This window comes from Lepisosteus oculatus, chromosome 7, assembly GCF_040954835.1.
Source record: "Lepisosteus oculatus isolate fLepOcu1 chromosome 7, fLepOcu1.hap2, whole genome shotgun sequence".
NCBI classification, from domain to species: Eukaryota; Metazoa; Chordata; class Actinopteri; order Semionotiformes; family Lepisosteidae; genus Lepisosteus; species Lepisosteus oculatus.
Window position 1 is genome coordinate 50,936,965 of NC_090702.1, and position 22,988 is coordinate 50,959,952.

The 22,988-nt window shown below is 36.9% G+C and overlaps 1 protein-coding gene across 2 annotated transcripts in view; it reads left to right on the plus strand.

Annotated features, from left to right (window-relative positions):
* shisal1a (shisa like 1a) overlaps positions 1 to 22,988 on the plus strand; it is a 97,268-nt gene that overhangs the window by 65,418 nt on the left and 8,862 nt on the right. The window contains exon 5 of one of the 2 annotated variants that reach the window (XM_069192711.1): positions 3,964 to 4,561. The exons of the other annotated variant lie outside the window; for it this stretch is intronic. Coding sequence (XP_069048812.1) covers positions 3,964 to 3,973 — 10 coding nt within the window. The 3' untranslated portion in view covers positions 3,974 to 4,561. Of the gene's footprint in view, positions 1 to 3,963; positions 4,562 to 22,988 lie in introns of those variants that run through there. 2 annotated transcript variants of the gene reach the window in all.

Sequence of the window (22,988 nt, forward strand, 5' to 3'; positions counted from 1 at the left end):
ACACTCACAATCTCAATGGCTTGGAGATATTTAAGGACTGGAACTGAATTTCAGAGACATAAAACAGCTGTAAATATAGCACAACAAAGGCATCCAAGCAGGACAAAGTTTCTTCCATCAGCTCATTCACATGTTTATATCATTTTGCTTTATAGCTCCTTTGGAATTGTTACTCCAAGGGTCAGCAAAAAAAGCCTTTCAGATTTTATTTTCAGCAATGGTAAAATAACTTAGATTGTATGAGAGGAAAAAGAAGAATATCAAATCCTAAACACAGTTAATTAGAGAGAGAATTATAGCTGATCGTCCTGTTGGGTTCCATTGAACAATTTAGTAACTATGTTCAGTATCAGTCTACACAATTTATTGCACAGTTGCTAAAGGAGATGAGCAAACAGAAACAATTAAAAAAGCTGAGGACAAAACTATAGTTATTGCTGTCAATTACATTTTCTAAACAATTTGACTTGCGTACTATAAATGAGAACATAGGATGAATGGGTTTATCAAAGTTAGAAGACTGGCAGTTTCAAAGAGCTGTTCATGTTAGGGATTGTTTTTTTTTGTCCTTCTTTTTTGTTTTAGTCAGTGCCTGGTCTTAGCAAAGCCAAAAGTTACAGTTCATAGCAGACTTCCTAACGAGAGGATGTTGTTTAAATGGTTCCTGGTCGCCACTTAATCCCAGAAACTATAAACCGAATCAGTTTAATCTAGTAAAAACTATGAAAACCATATCTGTTTTTTTAAAACATCCTTCTATTGTTTTGGTCTCTACAAGTTGCCTGTCATCTGTCCCATCCTTTGTTTGGAAAGGGTGCAGGCATCACTTTCCTTTTTGGGTTAGAAAAGAAGATATTTCTGCCTCAAACCTTCCTTTCTTTTTATTTTAGTAAAAAGGAAGCAATCTCTTATTTAGTCTGTGGAAGCCACACATTTTAGCTCATGTAAAATTGCTCCTGTGTAGCCCCTTTTCAGCATGACAGGATTTTTTCTCTGTCAGGATCTCCGTGACAGACCCCTGGGCCAAACCTTTTAATCTAATTTGAAGCTGATGCACTCAGTCTTCCAAGCCTAGTAAATTAATTATGCTCTGCCATGCAAAACAATTTCAGCTTCCATGCTTATTTAAATATTAGGGAAGAGCGCTCTAATACTGTATAATATATGCTTCAGTTCTTGTCTGATTGTTATGTAGGAAAATACGCTGCACTTCCTGACTCTCTTATAACCTTCCATTGTCTCAATCCCACTAAATAACAGCTATGATAATGGTAAAAGTAAAACAAATCCATTTAATTTTGACTAAGTTTCTTGTTTTAACATTTTATGTTGCTTATGAAATAATTTCACACTTCGATGAATTAAAAGAAGCTGTGTTATACATGAGAGAAAGAGAACAAATAATAACTTGGACCCTTGCTTTTAATCCTGTTAATGTCATTACAACCCAAAACAAAAGCTAAAAATGTGACACAAATGCACAAGCGAAAATGAAAATGAAAAAAGGGAACTGAGATGTAAGTTACAATATTAATTCTTTTAAAAAAAAAAATATTTTAGAGAACAAAACAAAACCATTTTACATATAAACCACCATTATTCAGCCTTACATCACAGGCAGAAATTCCTGTTTGTTCCTCTAGTATTTTACAATTATATAACTTTTTAACAAAACTATATACATTCAAAAGAATAGAGATGTATACATTTATGAATATGAAAAGGGAGGAGACTATGTAAATGTACCTTATTAAATATCAGTTATTTTGTATCTCAACAAAATCTGACCTTAAAGGTTTAATGTACTGAACCCACCTAGACCAATATTTGACAATTTTTTTCATTTTTAATTTTAGTGAAAATGTTATTTTTTCCATTATATATATTTCCTTTATTAATTCAATCCAATCATTCATTGTTGGTAAATCTGGGAGAAGTCACTTTCTTGTTATAGCTTTCTTCCCTGCTGATATAAGGATTTCATACAAATATTCATCAGTTCCCCTCCAATCAAAATCCAGTTTACCAAAATATAAAGCCTCAAGTGTAAAGAGCACCTTCCTTTCAAATAAAGTTTCCAGGGCCTCATGTAACTCCTTCAAGAAAAGCCTTATTTTAGGGCAATTCCAGAATATATGCCAATGATTACCTTGGTTTCTGCACTGTCTCCATTATTTAGACTTTTTCTCAGTATGGTGCGCCTTCTGACTCGGAGTAATGAAAAATCGAACAATGTTTTTCCAGCAAATCTCTCTCCATAAATGTGAGTTAGTACATCTCCGTTGAAATTCACAAATTTTAAGCCACTCTTCATTCGAAATTCTAACTTCACTTTCTTTCACCCATTTCTTTTTTTACAGTATATACTCTATAGAATCCGAATTCTTTTCCATAACACTTTTATATAATCTAGATATAATACCTTTACCTAATTCTGATTTGTAGGCTTCTGTAACTATTTTCACTGTCCCGTCATTAACAATATCTAAATCTCCCCTTATAATCTCCTTATTAAATTAGTGGCGCATTTGAAGATATCTATAAAAATCGGAATTCTCCAAATTGTGTTTCTCCTTCAAATACTGAAAAATTTGTAACTGATTCTTATCCATTATATTACAAAATGCAGTTATTCCTTTTGTGATCCAAATTTTAAATCTATTATCCAATTTATTTGGTCTAAACTCTAGGCACACCATCTGAGTATCTTTACTGCCTCACCTAAATTATACTCTTTTGTGATCGTATTCCATGTCCTTAGTTGAAACTTTATCCATGGATTGAATATTTTTTCAGTAATTTTGTCTAAATTCCTAATACCTAATAATGCCCGAATTGGGAGGCTATTTACAAGGGATAATTCAATATCTTTCCATCTGGCTTGATATTCTGGATTACAAGAATTAATGAGAGGTTTAACTTGAGATGCATAATAATAATCTTTCAAATTTGGTAAAGCCATACCCCCTTTATCTTTTGAAAGTTGCAATGTTTTGAATCTAATTTTAGGTTTTCTCCCTGCCAAATAAACCTAGAAATCATCTTATCCCATTCTGAAAATTGTTTTGCAGAGACTTCTACAGAAAGAGCTTGAAATAGGAAGAGTAATCGGGGCAGTAGATTCATTTTTACAGATTCAATTCTAGAACTGAAACCTCATAAAGGGGATTAGGTTCCATTTCAATATATCTGCTTTAATTTTAGTTATAAGGGGTCCATAGTTAATTGTTGCTAATACAGAAATATCTTTTGGTAAATAGACTCCTAGATATCTCATTGAACTTTGGTCCAACTTAAGGTGGTATTTGCTTTTTAACAAATTGGGAGGGTTGTAATTAAAAGTTAGAATTTGTGTTTTTTGAACATTTACTGTAACTTTATAGCCTACCAGCAAGCCAAAGCTATCTAAGAGTTTCATTAGTTCTGGAAATGAACTAGTGGGATCCTCCAGATATAACAAAATGTCATCAGCATACAGTGCTATCTTGTGCTCATTCCCCTGTAAGAAATACCTTTTATTTTTCTATTTTGTCATATCCAATGGGCGAGTGGCTCTATATATAGAGCAAAAAGCAATGGAGATAAAGCCTTGTCTAGTCCCTCATTCTAAAGTTATTCTATCAGATAAATAACCATTTATTTTAATTTGTGCTATTGGTCTATCATATAAAGTTTGAATACCTTTGATAATATTTTCACAAAAATCAAACCTACCTGAGACCCTATCGAGGTATTTCCAACTAACAGAGTTAAAAGCTTTCTCAGCATCTATGCTCATCAAAGAAGCAATTATGTTGTTGAATATGGTTCATGATATGCAATGTGTGTCAAATATTTTCACAAGTTTGTCTATCTTGAATAAACTGTATAAATTTTAACTTCCTGTATAAATTTTATAATCCACATTAAGGACTGAGATTGGTCTGAACGATCCACAATCTAATCTATCTTTCCCCTCCTTAGGGATAACTGAGATGATGGCCTCTCTCCATGATGGGGGCATTTTTACATCAATTAATGCCAAGTTACAAGCAGAAAGAAGATTTGGTATTAATTCTGCTCGGAAGGTTTTATACCATTCTGAATTAAAACCATCAGTTCCAGGTGATTTATTAGCTCTGAGGCTCGTAATCACTGAATTCAATTCTTCTGGTGTTATCTTTGCTTTTAATATATTATTTTGATCTTCCGTAAGAGTTGGTAGACTGAGAGATTCCAAAAAAGTATCTATCTTTTCTTCACTTTCTGAATGGGGTTATGTATATAATTTTCCGTAATATTTTGTTAAAGTGTTTTGGATTTCTTCCCATTTATATAATACACCATTACAGTTCTGGTCCTTTATTTTATATATTGTATTATCGGTCTGTTGTTTTTTTAATTTTCTTGCCAACAGCTTTAGTGATTTTGACCCTGACTCGTAATATGTTTGTCTAGTAAATATATATATATTTTTTTTCAATTTCCTGTGTATATAAGACATCTATTTTCTTCTAAGCCTCTATTTCTTGCATGATTTGTGAATCCTGTTTTTCTTTATGTTTTTTCTCCAACTCTTTTAACTTTATATTAAGATTAGATCATTGTAATTGCTTTACCTTCTTCTTATGACTGCTCAGAGAAATAATTTAACTGCCCTTAATGTGTCCCATATCATCTCTGGTCCCACTTCCCCATTATCATTCTCCTCCAAAAATATTTTTATTTTTTGTTTTATCTGTTCTTTACATTGTGGATCGTTCGACAGACTGGAGTTCATCCTCCATGTTGTATTTCCACGATTATTACTTAATCGAATGGACAATGACATAGGAGCGTGGTGTGAAAAATCAATTCTACCTATATCCCTATGTTAAATCCTACAGTACAGTATGTCTATCTCTTGTGTGTATAAAAAAATAATCAATCCTTGAATATACTGAATAAGGGAAGGAATAGTGAGTGTAATCCCGACCACTTGGATAGAAATCTCTCCAAAGATCTATTAATCCCATTTCCCCCATCAGTACATTAATCTTTTTATGCAATGACTTATCTCTCTGAGAAGATATATTTGTAGAATTGAGCCTGGGGTTAAGATGCACATTCCAGTCACCTCCACAAATCGCTATCCCTTGTCCACTAACCATCAAATCGAACATGTTTTTATAAAATTAAAATCACTACAAGGTGGGGCATATACATTAAGTAATGTTAGTAAGTCCCCTTCCATTTTTCCCAATACTAATACATATCTCCCCTCCTTATCTTTAACTTCTGTAAGCAACTCAAATTGAACCTCCTCTCCTATGGCCAGATTTATATGAGGAGAAATAGATTTTTGAGAAACCCATTCTCCTTAATTTCTCATGTTCCAATACACTCAAATGTGTTTCTTGTAAAAAAGCAATATGACACCCTTCTTGCTTCATTTTAGACAAAATATTACTTCTCTTAATAGGGTTAAGTACTCCATTAACATTAAATGTAACTATTTTAAGGTCTTTCTTGGACATATTTTATGTAAGTGATAGAACTTTCAAACTATCTCTCATATGACATATGTTTCATATTGTTAAACATCCTCTTCCCATCATTTTTTTTCTAATAATGCAACACAAACAAAAAACAAAGTAAACAAAAACATTAACCAAACAATCTTAAACAAAACTGTATCCATCTCCGTCTCGTTTACAGTACTTCCTTCCAACTGTGGGATTCTTTTCAAATGAACCCTGTATGAGCTTCTCTTTTTTTTTTTAAAAAAAAAAGAAAGTCCGTTAGGGAAGTCCTCCTTCTCCTCTGAAGGAGGGCCCTTGACCAGGCGGCACGATGGCAAATCCAAACTTATATTATACAAAGAAAAAAAAGGGTAACCAGAAAAATTAAAAGTCGCTCTAGTCGTAATCACCAGACATCTATCCCGACATTTACAAATTCTCTTAAACATAGCTGGAAACTTGTTTATAAAAAAACCTAAACAATTAAATCCCGGCCAACTTTTAAAAACTCACTGTATCCATTTTCTTCAATCTTGCGAAGGGGATTTCCGCCTGAAACTCTGTAGTTTCTCCTTATATTGCTGTTTTGAGGGCTGGTCTTTCCCAGGGCCACCCCATCTGCCAGCCTTCTGCCAAGTAAACAGTCGCTCGATTTCTTCTTCCAGTGTAGGCGCTGGCGGTATAACGTGTACTTTAAGTCCCCGCTCTGCCATGTCCTTTGTGGCTTCTGCTGCCGAATGGTATAGGCAGGTGCCGCCTTCATAGAACACCCATAGCCTCGCTGGAAATGGAGTCTGAAATTTTATTTTCTGCGATTTCAGCACCTTTTTTACATAAGAATATTCCATATGTTTTTTGAGTACTTTCGGGGGGTTATCATGATCCACATAAAATCGTTTGTTATTATGGAAAAGTTATTTCTTTTGCCCAGCTTAACGCAACACATCCTCTTTCATCTTGTAGCTTAAAAACTTGGCGACAATGGAGCGCGGTTTGGCGTCAGGGCCTCTAGGTCTCGGCGCTAACGCTCTATGCGCCCTTTCAATTCCCAGTTCCACATCCTTCGGTAAACCAAGTTTCCCCCTCAGCAGATTTTCAAGGAAGGTGACCATGCAGTGACCCTCCGATTCTTCAGGGATTCCATAAATCCGAATGTTTTCCTGGCACAATCTTCCTTCCTGGTCTGTTAATTTAGTTTCCAAAGTAATTTGTTGTTGCAAGAGTTTCTTTATCACAGTATCTGTTAAGATCCTTGTTTCTACTTCTTCGATCTGTCCCTCTGCCTTATCCAGTCTCTTATTAACCTTGCTCAGTTCCTGTTTAATATCCGCAAGCTGCTCTTTATTGTCCTGTCTGAAGTCTCTAAGTTCGTGTAATATTTTCTGAAGACTGGAGTCTGTGCCATCTTGTTCAGAACTCGCTGAGCTGCTCCGACTGCGGTCAGAAGTCGCAGTTTCGACATTTTCCACTGTTGGTGTTTTCTCCTGCTTCTCCTGACAGCCCCTACAGCCATAGTTATTATTTTTTCCAACGTAATGTAGAAAAAATAAAGTTTTCAGGGCTTTATTACAAAATTGCTGGGCGGTGATCCGTATTATGCTGCCATTCCCGTCTGCATCCTAACCGGATGTCCTACAATATTAATTCTATTAACTTGACCGTCACTTTATTTTAGGTAGCAGTAGGACCTTCAGTTATGCTCAGGGTGAAATGATTTGCTTGTGAATTCTTGTGAGGCTTTTCACTACTATCAATTATTGCTTGATGAGCCACTGTGTTTTGGTGTAAATGGAATTTTCCTTTGAAGCTTGGGTTCTGCCTATGGACATTCTTCTTGTTAAAGTGTCATTTTATTGTTCACTTGTGCATTTCTAAACCACTCTCTTTCTTCTTGGCGGGCTGAATGAAGTTTTCTCCTTTCACATGTTGCAAGAGTTTTGCTACATCCTCCATACCTGGTACAATTTGTATTAGTTCCTGTTTTCTTTTGTTTATCAATAACAGCCCACAAAGTTCTTTTCTATCACATTAAACTGTCATTCTGCTACTTTTTTGGATGGTTTTTCCTACGTTTAGTTGGGCAACTGCCATTTCAAGATTACTGACATACTATTCAAACTATGTTGTTGCTTTTTTTAAACACTTCTGAACTTAGAGGTCTGAACACCTGAATATGCTTATTTGTTCTGCTGTCAATAAATTATTTTCAGTCATGATTACTGTCCAAGATTGAGAACAAATGAGTTTCATATTAAATGTGCCAATTGATTTTTTACATTTAAAAATGCCCATAAATATTTTATGTGGTATTTTTTTCATGGTACAATATGCATGTTATGTAAGAATTACAGACTTTCTAGAAAAATTGTATCTCCAGCTTAATCTGTTTGTATTGAGAGAGAGATTTATGGATATGCAGATGTAGCTGTTGGATTCCAGAGTCTGAACAGAGTTAATGAAATATCTAAATATATTTTAGATAATTATATCATTATTTCTTGATGCACCTGTGAACAACCAGAACAGTTCAAGACAATTTAATGTCTGGCCCACAATACACATTATTCATCACCTGGTTTTCTTCTCAGATGTTCCACAGAGACTGATAATCAGAGGTTCTGTAAACACAATACTGTATATCATTTCCAAGAAACTGCCTTCAGTTTAATTCTCTCATTCATGCTGTCTCTTTAATACAGACATTTTAATGAGCATAGAAATTCAATGGAAGGTTGTTAAGTTATGTTTGGCAGTTTGGCCTAGGACAAACCTGCCTTTTAAAAAGGATGATCTTGCTTAGATGTTTATCCCAAACATTCCCCCAGAGGTTTTCTTCATTACATTGCTGAGAAATATAAGCTTGTGATCTCTCCAAAGTCCTTACGAGAAACAAACCATTGTTTTTATTGATTACAAAGGCCCGTGTGTCAAAATCATGTTGTATCTTTCTTTCTCAATCACTGGCTTGGTGGAATATTTATAGTATGAGGGAAGAAATAAGATCCCTAAGGGTCCACACTGATACCAGTTCTTTTGGTTTACGGTTCTCTCTTTGTTTTGTTTTCTCTCTGGCTTCACCGAGTCTCTCTCGCTGAGCTCCCTTTCTTGCTGCACTCCACTCTACCCACTCGCTGCCTGACTCAACTCTCTTTAATATACCTGCTCAACAGTGCAGACGAGGTACAGTGAAAACTGAATGCTGGAGTTCAAGGTTGTTTTTCCCTGGTGAATCCTAATGAAGTTTAATGGGAATTATGCTGCAAAGCATGTAAGGGATGTTTGAGTAGTTTGCCTACTTTGCTTACAGTAATATGTATTAATTGCTGTTGTGCTTTTAATGTAATAATGTAATAATGTAATACGTTTTGTACTGCATATGCAACAAGAAGAAATTTGATATTTGAAGATTTCATAAAGCATTTCTGTATCCAAAGGGTTGTAATACAGTATGATAAGAAGTAATTGTGTACCCAAGAAATGTTTGTATACCTGCAATATAGCTATGAAAATTTATATTTCTTACCATGATGTCCTTATTTAATGGAAACTGGTCTTTTCTTAACAAAAAGGATTTTTATTTACCAGTTCAGTCAATTTTGAGATGTATCTGTAAGGATGTATGCAGTAGGAAACATTATTAAGAATCAGTGTATGAAATAATAAGTGAACCACTTGTGTACTTAATACAAAGTAGGGCTTGATTTGTATTAAATATTGATATTGATTAAATAATTAGGTAACAGGTAAATAAGGATTGTATTTAAGTAGTCTTGTCCTACAGTACCTGTATATACTATAATGGTCAAAACGTCATGAGTTTGATCTTCAACGTACAGATTCATGAAAAAGCATCATTCCATAATCAAAAGAAATTTCAGAGGACCTGCAATCAAAAAGAGTTATTAATGCACATCTGTCACAAGAGTCTTACAAAACCATTCGTAAACATTAGGGAAAAAACATTGCTGCTTGTCTCAAGCTTGCCAAAGAGGATGATCCACAAGACTACAGGAAGAAAGTTCTCTGAACAGAGAAGTCAGAGTCAAAAGTTTAATTTTGGGGCCAAAATGAAATTAAAGTTTCTTCCAACAGAAGAAACTCATTCTGATTATGAAATATGGCGAGAGTTCTGGAGATAATTTGCTCCCTCAGGACCCAGACTACTTGCCTTCACTGCTGGAACCATGAATTGTATCAGGGCATTCCGAAACAGAATGTCAGGCTGTCCATTTGTCTTTTGATGCTGAACTGAAAATTGGTCATGGAGCAGGACAACACATTTATGTTGTAGCCAATCCACAACAACATAGCTGAAAAAGAGGAAATTTCACATTTTTGGATTGGCCAGGTAAAAGACCAATGAATCTTCATTGAAATGAATGAAAAGATCTGAAACAAGCTGTTCATTCCTCCATAAGGACGGATGGGCCCAAATTTCTGACGTGAGATACTGAAAAAAATCTTATTGCAATAATCTATGAGACAAAAAGAGCTGCCATCAGATACTGAATCTAAAGGTTCAAAAACTGTACTTATTCACACAATGTTTTTTACTGTTGGATTATTTTTGTTAATTAAATAATGCAAATATATATTCTATCTTCATGTTGTTCAGGTTATCTTCAGGTTTTATTAAGATTTTCATGAATATCTCATTTTGATTTTGGTCCTAAATATGTAAGAATAAATAATTGAAGTGGTTCACTAACTTTTTGTCTCAGCACTGAATATGCACTGTACACAGTATGCCTTTACCAGACCTTATTGTATGGATAAATATGAAAGTGTAAAAGATAAGACAATAGGAATGTTTGTTCAAAATTAGGAAAACCTATTCAACTGTTAAGCAATTTTACAGAACATGCCCGTTACAATATTAATCTTATGAGACGTGTGTATTTTATGTATGAGACTTATGTATTTTATGGGTGAACAAAGAAAACTCTACAAAGGAATAAGCAAAAACAAATAAGTGGTTTTAAATTGCTTTTCATTCTCATGTTGCCCTCCCTGAGGCTGTGCAGTTCACATGCACAATGCAGAAGATTAAAAACATCCAGTGCACAGAAATAAAATCGGTATAAAAAACAAGCATGGCTGTATAGTATAGCCTGGAGCCCTGGCAGCCATGTGAAAATCACTTTAGAGGGGCAAAGCAAACTCCCCAGGGTGAAGTTTGTATGCTGACTGGGAATTGCTTCCTTGCAGCACAGGAAATAAATTCTCTTAAAATCCAGAAAAGGAACTGAAAACTAACAGTAGGCTAATGCTTGTAGTATTGTCTGTATTTCCTTAGATCCATCTATTTGTCGAAAAATACTGTAACATAATGAGTGGGAAATTTCTCTATAACATAAAACCTAATGTAATGACTAGCAATGTAATTTTATTTATTTAATGGATGTGGAGCAGTAAGTCTCAGGAAATGTGATTACTGGTGTGCTGTGGACATATTTTATTGATTGTCCAGAATACAGAAGACTTTGTATGTCTAATGAGGGCATCAAATGTGTTTACAAAACCATGCTTGGATCAGTCTCGCAAGCCTCTCAGATCAATCAACATCATAGAAGAAGCTAATTTGTGCATTAAACGTTGAGGATGATTGAAATTAGTGAGTACAGCAACGCAATTATGAATTTAAATAAAATAATTCAAAGACCCATCCTTCTTCACCTCTGGTGTAACTCTTCAACCTAAGTACATAAGAGAGGTTGCTAACAAGAGAAAGTATTTTGGCACATCTCTGATTTGGTTATGGAGTAGCTAACTGAATCTAAAAGTTCATCCAGCCATTCCTTTAAAAAGCCTGCAGTTTAAGGCTCCTTAATTTGGCTTTGGATGCCTGTTCCAGATAAAGCTCTGTGTGCAAAGCAGTATTTCACATTCTCTGTTCTAAATTAATCCCCTTTAAGTTTACAATAATTACCCTGTGACCTTGATTTGCCATGCAAGGCTGAATAGTCCCCTGGGTTAACCCTATTTATGCTTATATTTATATGCTTTCTTCTCAGTTTCCTTTGTTCTTAGCTAAACATATTTAGCTCCTTTAACCTCTGCATATATGACAATAAATGACCCTCAAACCATGAATCACTCTTCTTGCTGTTCTTTGACTTCTTTCTAAAGTTAATATATCATGTTCTGTGGTAGGGTGACCAACACTAAACACAATATTGTGCAAGGTCTAACTAAGCACTGTGAAGCTCGACTTTAACTTGCCTGAGTTTAAATTCCACATTTCTTCCTACATACTGTACTAAGTATTCAGTTTCTTTTTTATGGTTTCCCCACATTGTTTTGATGAGGATGTGAAAGAATCTACAGAAATACCCAAATCCTTTTCATGCATAGCTTCCCAAACTTCAGAACTATGTTACGTATAGTGTGCATTTGTTCCTTCTGTGGATAAATGTGCATCTAACAATTTAATTTAATTCCCCAAATAGGCAGACTTGAACAAAACACATGCACAAAACAAGGGATTTTAACAAAAATTCCAAACAGATCTGTAATTACTTTTTCTTCAGCAGATGTAAATGAATCAAACGTGCTTTCAATACTTGATTTCATTCAATATCGTCTCCTGTAGGTGTTTGTACAGTACAGTACTTTGTTTACACTAAATACGATCTCTTGTTGGTATTACTATCATCTTTATGTATAAAGAGATAAAATGCATGCATGTAATGACCTAAGAGTTGAGTCATAAACATGTAGTGGAGCTGGTGTGGTGACGTCAGCGCCCTCACTGCGCCTAGCGGGGTCCTCAGCTGCCTGGGCTGAGGGAGGTCTCCTTTAGCTCACACGGTTGGTGCCCTGTTAACTTACACTGGAGACCCGAGTTTGCGCCCCAGGTGTGGGGGTCGGAATAGGCGGCGGGGGGCACGACCTCACACAGAACCATGACTGTCACAAACACAAGCCAGATATTCACTTCCATATTGATGGCTTACAGTTGTATATTCATGGGAAACCTGGTGAGTGTTTAAGTATACACATCTTGTTAAATTGTTTTGTCAGCATCAAAATATGGATGTCTAAAATTGGTTTTATCTATGGATGTTTTTGTATTTGAGCTCAGCTACAGTAAAGGACCCTAAAATAGGGTATTTTCTATCACAGTGTGATATAGTGAGAGGTGGCTCTGTGAGAGAGCAACCATCTTATCTCAAAATTCAGACCTTGTCGTATGCGGCCTTTTTAATTGGGGAAAACCTGCAAAATGAGCCACGGCTGGTCTAAATAAATAATTCACGCTCAGCGTGAGTGAACTTCCACGTGAGAAAAAGGAGCTGTTGGGATAGGCTCTGTATGGAATGATTCATACTAATTGAGAGGCTTTTAAAGCTGGTTGGGAGGCAAAGGCTTTTAGTTTAAGCTCCAGCCTAGACTTAAGTAGGGGTTGGAGGAAATGCTTGCTAGCAAGGATTTTACAGGCTTACAAGCCTGTGGAATTCGGTGAGCTAGGGAAGCATAAGAAGATACAGTTTAAGTTGTGCTATGGAGTATCCCAGCTTCTCGACCTTGGGAAAAAGTGTGGAGGCATAAGCTTTTGGAGCGTGTCATTTCCTGGTGAGACAGTAGTGTATCTTCTCCACACAACTAAGAAAGGAGTCAAGATGCCACCAGTTGAATCTTGGGTACTGCCTGTTCTTGGCCATGAGCGGTCTCCAAGTGAGAAAATAGCAACTATAAACAAATCCCACTGCTGCTGTGTCGGAGATCCAAGTGTCGGTTACCGAGAGCCTCTTTTTTTTTTCCCAGGCCCAACTGGGAAAGTGAAGACCTGGTGTTTGGTAAAGAGTGAGTTTAGAGTTGGAGAGAAGACTGAGAATTGGGTGACGACAAAGTTAATTGAGTTGAGTCCAGTGCCCGGGGATTATTGGAGAAAGTTTAGGTCATAAATTCTTCTGTGATGAACATGATTGAGCAGAGACAAGGGAGGAGTAACAGATGGAGGTGTGGCTGTCCCTGGAGGGGACCAACAAATAAGAACTAGAATCACTGAGGCTTTACAGTAGGAAAGAACAGGACCAACTTCTTAAAAGGTGCAGAAATAAGGTGGCATTGCAGTTGCATATGTGTCTGCATTTGTCATACAAATTGAGTGATAGAAATGGTGTTTTTGTTACGTCTACCAGCCTGGAATGTAACCTCCTCTACCTTGGTGGTGAATGCTGCTGATGTCTTTATAAAAACAGAGCTAAGATCTCTTAATAGCTCAACAGTGCTGTCTTTGCAGTGGATCCGAGTAAAATACAGGATTGACTATAAGACTTTATTGATCAGCTATAAAGCACTAAACAAAATGGAAATCTGGTTTCCCCATGCGAACCACAGCCTTGAGCTAGGCTAGGCTTAAAAACAAGGCTAAACCTTGACAAACTTGTGTTTCAAAAGAAAGGTCAGAATGCTTAAGTTAAACTCTTTTCACAAAATCAGCATTTCCTTGATGTGTAGCCAACTAAGTTGCAATAAACCTTCTCTTTCAAGTAGACTTATCTTGTTAGGGTTTACAGTATATCACACTCAGAAGTTGAAAAGATGTTCAGTAGTTTCCAGCAATGAATTCCTCGAAGGCCTATTCACTTATTACATTTCCCTACCATATCATACTGTACATAGCCACAATACATACTTAGTGTTAACAAAGGAAAAAAAAGTTTTTCACTATACTGTATACTGCATATAGTTTTTCACTGGAGTGAATTTAATAGGTGTGAATTGAGGATATTTAAAAAAACATGGCGGAAGGTTACATAAAAGTACAAAATCTCAAATTATTTCATTTTAAGACTCATTATGTAATTGGATAACACTAGGACAGCAATTATGCTAAAATGCTTTTTAACTTTATAGCATGTTTAATAGTAAGAGAGCACAAATAACCTTGGGTCAGGGCTAAGTAAACTGTGCCTTCTTGAATGATACACAGATATTTTCCAGAGGAGTCCAACATCAGCACAAGTTAAAATTGGTTTGTATTAACAAATTTGTCCCTAAACAAAACTGACAACCTAACAAATTAGGTTATATTAACCCTTGTCAGTTTAATCTTTAAAACTAAACTGGCAAAGAAGAGATTTAATGGTGTCACTCTTTTCATTACATAGTGAAATATACTGTAGGGCAGGCTGCCTCAGACCACCAATGTAATTTGTATGTGTGCTTGTGTGGTAGTGTATGTGTTTTTGTTCACTGCTGTTAGTGCTCTTAAGGGAAAGGCTACAGCTGTTACTCTGTACCTCTGGTTTCTAGAGTAAACAACATGCATAATTACAATCTGCTCTGATAAAATGCCTTTTAAATATAGCAAGTAATATGTTTATGATCAAATCTCCAATCATTGCATATAATGTACCATGCTGAGGTGTACGAAATCTACTGGAGCCGTAAAGTCTCAGTATATTTGATGAGCCATCCATCCATCATAAGGAAGCCATTTATTTACTCTTATCTGAATTTATTAAATTAGTGTCAATTTCAGTTTATACTCTCCCAGCTGGGATATATCTCTGTGGTCCAAGGTGTAATAGAAAAAGATGCAGAAAATCATTCATCCCCTCTGCGATCTTGTTCTTAATATTTCTGTTAAGGTTCACATCAACCCAGATCCTATAAGAGAATCACAGGACACAAGACTGGATTGTACCATAGACAGGAAGCAAGTCCATCATAGAACGCATATGGAGGGATAATTAAGAGATATTAATAGCCCACATTTCTTTGTAAATGAACATGTAAGGATCCTTAAGTGTATCAATATACATTTGAGTATCCATTATGTTCTCATATTAGCCCTCATTCTTGTGAGAGGGTTATTTTAAATGCTCCAACTAATAGCAAAGCATCATGAATTTTTTATGTCCTTTGTCCTGGAATAATATTAAAAAGTAATTCTGAACAAACTGTTCAAACAAATGGAGCTGGGATAAGTCAAAGTAAGAATGTTCAAATTATTTTATGGTTTTTAAAATGTCTGCTCTTGCACAAATTATATTGTATTTAGCTTTCTGAGCATGTAGGTTAATCACAGAATCTACAGTACAGGGACCTACCAGGAATTTCTCATTACCTTTTAAAATACAGGGTAGAGATGAGAACATATTTCATTTTTTAAAAATCACCTGGATGAACGTACAGTATTAGAAGTTTAAGTTCTTTCATTGCTGTTTATCTACTACTAAGGACTGCATGATGAAGAGAAAATGTGTCTCTCTGTGAAGAGTTCTCCTTGAAAGCCATTCTTTTATTGTCATCAAAAGAAACACGTAGTCATTTTTTTTATTCACTGTAGGAAGAACAACTATTACCACTGAAGAGCAGTTAGATAAATTGCCAGCAGATTATTACCATCAAATACTATATTGAACATTTCTGCAAAGCACAATTTAGAATTGAAGAGACCATTTTGTTCTATTGCAGGCATTTGTTAATGAATAGATTTTATATTTACGCAGTGCCTTGAGACAGGTATTTCATCCAGGGTGTATCCTGCCTTGCACTCAATGTGTCCCAATACAGGCTCCAGGCCACCATGTCCCTAAATGGAGAAACGGTTATTGAAAAGTGATGCGGTGGTTTGCCTGTTAAGGAACAGATTTATTAGTTGATCAGATGCAAACTGAGCACCATCATGGATGGAAGAATTTAAATGAAACCAACCTACACAAACCCTACAAAACCTACACAAAAAAAATCCAGAAATAAAATGTGTTGATTGTAGAAATATTCGCTCTCCTGAGTCAATAATGGGTGGAAGCACCTTTGTCAGTGTAACAGTTCTTCAGGTTTCTGCTCTCGCCGCTCATCCCTCTCTGCCTGGCCACCAGCCCGGGTCTCTTGTGTCACGCAAGAGGAAACTTGCCAGCTGAGCTGAAGGAGACCTCTCTCAGCCCAGGCAGCTGAGATCCCTGTTATACACAGGGGTGTATTCGTTACATCAGCAACTACTGCTCTGACTATTTCCTATTGATCTCCACCAACTTTGCTCACCAGGGTGGTGTGATATGTATTCTTTCTTCTTTGAAAAGTTGCTCAAGTTCTTTGAAGTAGGTAGGGAATCACTGATTGACAACTTTTCAAGACTTGCCACAGGTTTTCTATGAGGTTCAAATCAGGATTTTGGGCCACTCAAGTATTTTCTTCTTGTTAAGACACTCCAGTGAAGATTTGGTTGTGTGCTTTAGGACCATTCAGTTGAATGGTGAACTTTCATCCCAGTTTTAGTTTTTTTGCAGACTGAATCAGGTTTTCCTCTAAGACTTGCCTGTACTTCCCAGTCCCTGCTGATGAGAAGCCCCATAACATAATGCTGCCAGCACCATGCTTGACAGTAAGAATAGTTCTGACTGAGTGATGCTTTGTGCTGTGCCTGCACCATGTATAACACTTTGCATTACAACCTTAAAGCTCAAATCTTGTCTTGTCTGATCACAAAACGCTTTGTTCATGTCTGCAGTATGATCTGACTGCTATGATGTACTATACTGTATGGTACTTGTACAATGTACTATAGCAATGGATTTGCCACTACATGCCAGCTTTGAGGAATATAGTTAACTCATGAACATATTCTCCCATTTTACCATTGTCACCATTGATCTCACTGTGGAATCCGTAACCAACATCCTCCCTGCCTGGGTGGACAGACAGTTTGACATAGGCAGAGTCTCAGTGGCATAATACACCTTCTACTTCGTAATGATTGACTTAACAGTACTCAACGGGATTTCAGTGACTTTGAATTTTTAACTATAGTTCTCCTGATCTGTTCTTTCCTATAAATTTATCCCTGAGTATCTGGAAAACTCCTCATTCTTCATGGTCAAATCTTTGCTCTAAATTCACCACCTGCCTGAGGAACCATACAGAAAAATCAATCAATCAAGGTCTATTTATCAATGCATGAACAATACAGCATACAGCGGTGTTGTCTGCAATGAAATGCTTTTATTCACGAGCTCGTTAAGAGGGGTAGAAGAGTAGAAGGGCAGAAATGTATAGGGATTAGATTAAGATTAGGATGCAATTAATTAAACAATTGCAATTTACAATACAATTTACAGATTGTGCAAAAGTAACAGAAGGAGATATGGTATGATAGGAGGTATTCAGCGCTGTTCGTATGTGTCCTGAGAGTGCAAGTGACAAGAGGGTGCCGGTGCACCCTGTCAGTTCAAGGAGGTTGCCTATTCGCCAGTGGCCAATTCAGTAATTGCAGGTGTCTGCTGTGGTTGGCTGTTTAGCAGTCTTACTGCCTAGGGGAAGAAGCTGTTTCAAAACCTGTTGGTCTTGGTCTGTATACTTCGGTATTGGTTTCCAGATGGTAGTAGAGAGAGCAAGTTGTGGATAGGGTGACTGAGGTCCCTGAGGATAGACCTGGAGTTCTTGAGGCATCTAACAGAGTAGATATCCTTGATGTTCGGTAGTGCGCAGCCAGTAGTGTTTTGAGCCAGTTTACCACCCTCTGGAATACCTTGTGCTCTCGGGCGGAGCAGCTACCATACCAGGCAGTGATGCAGTTAGGATGCATTCAGTAGTGCACCTGTAGAAATTGGTCAGGATGTATGACGAATGCCGAACGTCTTTAGATTGCAGAGAAAGAATAGACTCTGCCATGCTGTCTTGGCTACGAGGTTGGTGTGGTGGGTCCAGGTTAGATCGTCTGTGATGTTGACACCTAGGAATTTGAAACTGTCGACTCTCTCCACTGCGGACCCGCTGATGTGAATGGGTGCGTGGTCTGTTCCTCGATGCTTCCTGTGGTCCACGATCAGCTCCGTAGTTTTGCTGGTGTTCAGAGAGAGGTTGTTGTCCTGCCACCATGCTGTCAGCATTTCTGCCTCCTCACTGTATGCGGACACAGCACTGTTCATGATCAAGATGATGATCCTTGTATCATCCTCAAACTTAGTGATTGAGTTTGTTTTGTTCCTGGCGACGCAGTCATGGGTGAATAGGAAGAGAGAAAAAGTATTTATTCTGAAATCATGGGAACCTGTTATTACAAACAGAGGCCATTCATCTAATTGTGTGACTAGTCAGGTATATATCATAAGTAACTGTGCACACCTGAAGTCATCTATGTTTGCCACAGTAGAGGGAGTGAATACTTAAGTAATCGCCATTTTTTATTTTGAATTTTTGGCCGTTTTTGTAGACATTTAACTTCATTATGCATAAAAGTGTTCAGTTTGAGCATTCAAGTTTTAATTTAAAAAAGTCATTTGTTTATACTACATTTGTAATTCAACATGTGAGATATCAATGGAAGGGGTTGCATAGTTTTGCAAGATACTGTATGTCAGGATGATAAACTCAAATAAGGACAAAACAGTTGCCAGGAACTAATAATTTTACTTTTAAATGCACCAAACCGTGAAGTGTAAAGTCTTAAAACAGTCCCATCTGTCGCATAGCCAATAAAACATCAGGGTTTTGATAAGATGAGCTAATTAATATTCATGTTAGTAAATTATAGCCAATGATCGTGTCTTAACTTCTATGAGCCTTGAGGCTGTTCCTTGTAAGATACAGTAGGTAGGTCGGTTAGGTCCCCTTTTTCAGGGCATAAAGGCCCATGGGGACAATGGCCACCATTTTATCCTCAACCATCCGAGACTGGAGGTGGAGGTGATGTGGTCAGCATCACACTCTGGCTGGCCTATTACCCCTGGTACTCATTTGGAAAGCAGGCTGAATGGACCTGGGAGCTGTCTGGAAGGAATTAGAGGAACCTATATCGCTTGCCCCTACCTGGGATTGAACCTGGGACCTTCCAGTCAGGAGCGAGACGCCCCTGCTATCTCAGCAACCACGGCTCCCCTTGTAAGATAGAAAGATGTATAGAAATGTAAAACACAGGATTGTTGTGCTTCAGTGGCTTAACACTGGTCTTTTACTCCTGAGAACACAGTAAACAGTAAACACAGCTGTTCATAGAATTCTAAAACATATTGCTTTAAAGCATTTGGAGCTGAATTATTTATCGGCAGAATGCTGAGTACTGAATTTGCTGCTGAACAAGGCTTGAGTCTTTCTGACACATTGATTGTGAAACTGGATTGGATGTGATGCCACAGAACCGGCAATGCCACGTTCCAGGGTCAACACTTCCCATAGCAATGGAAGTACTAAAAATTGCTTTTAAAACAGGCGATTATTTCTAAATTGCATCTGACCTCAGCAGTTAGTTCGGCTTGCCTAGAGTGTGCACAAAGTGATATTTATCAAAATAAAAATAGAAAAAAAGGAAAAATAGAACTTTGTTGTAGACATATTGCACTGAAAATAAAATTTCTGTAAATTTCTGTAATTTTTGTTTTTCTACCTAAGAAAAACTACTTAAAATGGAAAAAATCTTGCTTTACAGAATGTACCACTTCATATGAACAATTAGGTATAATGAGTTATAATCCTGCTTCACAGGATCTAGGGACACTTTGTTCCCACAGTGTGAACAATAAATCTTTCTCGCTCAATTTTAGACCCACAGAAAATATTGTAAGTTGCTTTTCATTTTACTGTGAGAAGTGTCTGGTTTTTCAGCAGTTCATATTTTATTAGATTTTTTTGCTTCATTTAAACTAGTTCTCCCTCTAAACCAACACACTGCATGTTGGTTTAGAGTCTTACAGTCTTCACAATTGTAGCTCAAAGGAGTAACTTCATGAGTGTAAGTCTAAGGATGTGCAATTTATGTAATATGCACTTGCACTAGAGCAACATGGTTCATTTCAAGATGATCAGCACTGAATTAAGCATAGTCTGATCTCTACTACTACTTTATCTTCATATTTTGTTGGGGCAGTCCTTTGTAAGTCATAAGAGGTGCTATCTGTCAGTACACGCCAGTGTTCCAAAGGAGTTTGTCATTTAATAGGGGTATTAAAGCACAGCTTGCCATGTGGAGACCTTTCTTATAGTTTAACAGATTATTACCTGCCAAATGGGTCCTTGGTCCTTTCAGATATGTAGAGTGTATTTCTGACTTCGGGCTTGACAATGTTTTTTCTCAGTGGTCTTAATGCAAAGCTTAGGATGCAGACAAAGCCTCTTAGTGCCTCTGTTTAAAGTTATAGAATGGCCTGATCCTTTTTGGTTAAGAATTGTAATGGATTCTCTGTGTATCTCTGTGTAAGGTGGCAAGTAAAGGCTGGCTCGAGAGACATGATTTTTCCTGCAGCTTCAGACAACAATGAGTTCAACTCACTCACCCTCCTTTGTTCTGATTGGTGGAACTCAAGAATTAAATTTAAAAGGGAACTGCAGTCCCAAATCTCAAATAAATTAATTGACAGTATCGCAAAATTTTACACATTTCGAACTAAGCAGAAAGTCATGAACTTTGTGAAAGTACTGTACTGTTTAGTCACCATGTTGTAAAGATTTTGCATGAATTGTGACATGAAGTGGCCCTTTCTGCTAACTAGTCACTGTAATGACTAATGTAATGTGATGTGCAAGTGAATAAGTACAAGTTGTGCAGCAGGCATTTCACCGCAGAAATGTTTCAACGTGATCTGCATGCAGAGTAAGCTGTATTTGTTGGCAAAACTGTCTCGAAGTCGAGAGTAATATTTCTATTGGATTAAATAGATGTATTCACAAGCCTGCTTGTTTATGATGTAATAAGGGCACTTCATGACACCAGAAGATTTGTTGCCTCATTCTGAAATGCAGATTCACCTGGAAACCTTGTCTATTTTGTGATGTAAATTGGGGGTTTTACACATTAATGTGTACATTTTACTTTCTTTGTGGTTCAAAATGCACTCATCAATACCGATTCTTTCTAACCCCAAAATATAAAAATATCATTGCATTTACCCTTTAAGTATTGTAGGTGTAAAAATACAATGAACTCTCCACTTGGCCAACAAAGATTTGCCTCTTTTCAACTACAAAGGCAACGTGTCATCACCAACTTTTGTAGTGGCTGTGCATGTTTAATCCATCCTTAATAAATAGCTAATGAAGATTAGTCATTTAAAATTAATTAAAACAGGTCAGCTTCAAGTTCAGTCAGTGTTGTACTTCCTTCTGAATTTAAACACTACTCTGTAGATTAAACTAATTTGTTGTACAGTATATTCACACCCTGAATTGCATTTTGGACTATTGGTGCTGGAGAAAACGTGCCTTTTGTCTTTCTTTTTCTCTGCCCTTTGGTACACCAACAGGTAGATACAATGAAAGCATTGGGGTCTACTCATTAGTGTTTGTGGAGGAAAACACACATTACAGTTTGCCTGCTCTCAATTATTCAACATTAGATAGATGATGATGCTGCCATGAAATGAGTTTGCTTATTGTTGTATTCTAATCTTATTAGAGTAATCTCAGGCTGCTTTTCAACACCATTTGGTCCTTGCTGGAGTCAGTAGTCTCCATTGTCCAGTGCAATAGAATTTTCAAAAAATGAATAGATCCTATTACATTTTGTATTTCACTTTACTGATTCTTGGCCTAAGCATTTTATTCTTAGTGCTTGTACTCTTCTGGTCAAAGAAACGTATCCACCATCCTTTTATAACTGATTCCTACTATTTTATTTAAGATGCGTTTCTCAGCATTGTGTGCTCAGGTTAGGAATTTAATCAATATTTCTCTGATATTTCTATTCCTTTTCCTTCACAATGTCCACAGTCACTCTTTGTCAAATTTTCAGAGTTTTAGACTCTGAGGCTTTATGTAATTATGAGACATTTTCAAACTGACCTTTTGTGGCAGACATTTTAAAACAAGTGGTAGCATTGCAGCTCCAATTACACTTATCATCTAGTTGACATTTTGATGCTTTGCAATCTGTTTTTTTTTTTTGTTTGGCCTCCACACAGCACAGAACCTGACTTGATTTATGTGGTAAATGATCTACTAATGGCTCACCATTTATTCTTGTTCTGTTGGGCTTAAGTACTGCTCCTGAGACTGTCTCTCATAATATTTTGCCACCACATGTGCCTCTTGTACTGTTCTAAAGTGGATAACTTCTTGTATTAAATGAAAAACAATTTGTTGCCTGGATGAGTAAGTCTTTTGTTCACTCTAGCATTTGTTTCTTTGTAACAAGAATTAGGTCAAGTGTCCGGGTCGTAGCTCTGAACATACCGGTAGGATACTTGGCTTCTGGGAAATGTACTGACTGGTGTCCTGTCCAGGGTGTACTCTACCTAGTGCCTGTTGTTTGTCAGGACAGGGTCCAGCTCCCCCCATGACCCTGAATTAGAAGAAACAGTTAGAAAATGAATTGATCGTTGGGCTCTATACCTGCAATGTTAGTAAAGCTGGAAATACTGGTTATACTTACTTTTGAGGATCACTTCAGATCTGAAATTACAAACCATGGATGATATTCACCCCCTTGGAACCTGAAGGGCCTTGAATTCTTTTACAGGGAGAAACTGTCTTTTTGTGGACTTCACTACTTTCTGTTGAAAGGGGCCGTTTACCTTTGAAGCCAGAACTGTTCGTGATTATGTGCTTGTCACATTAGGTTCAACT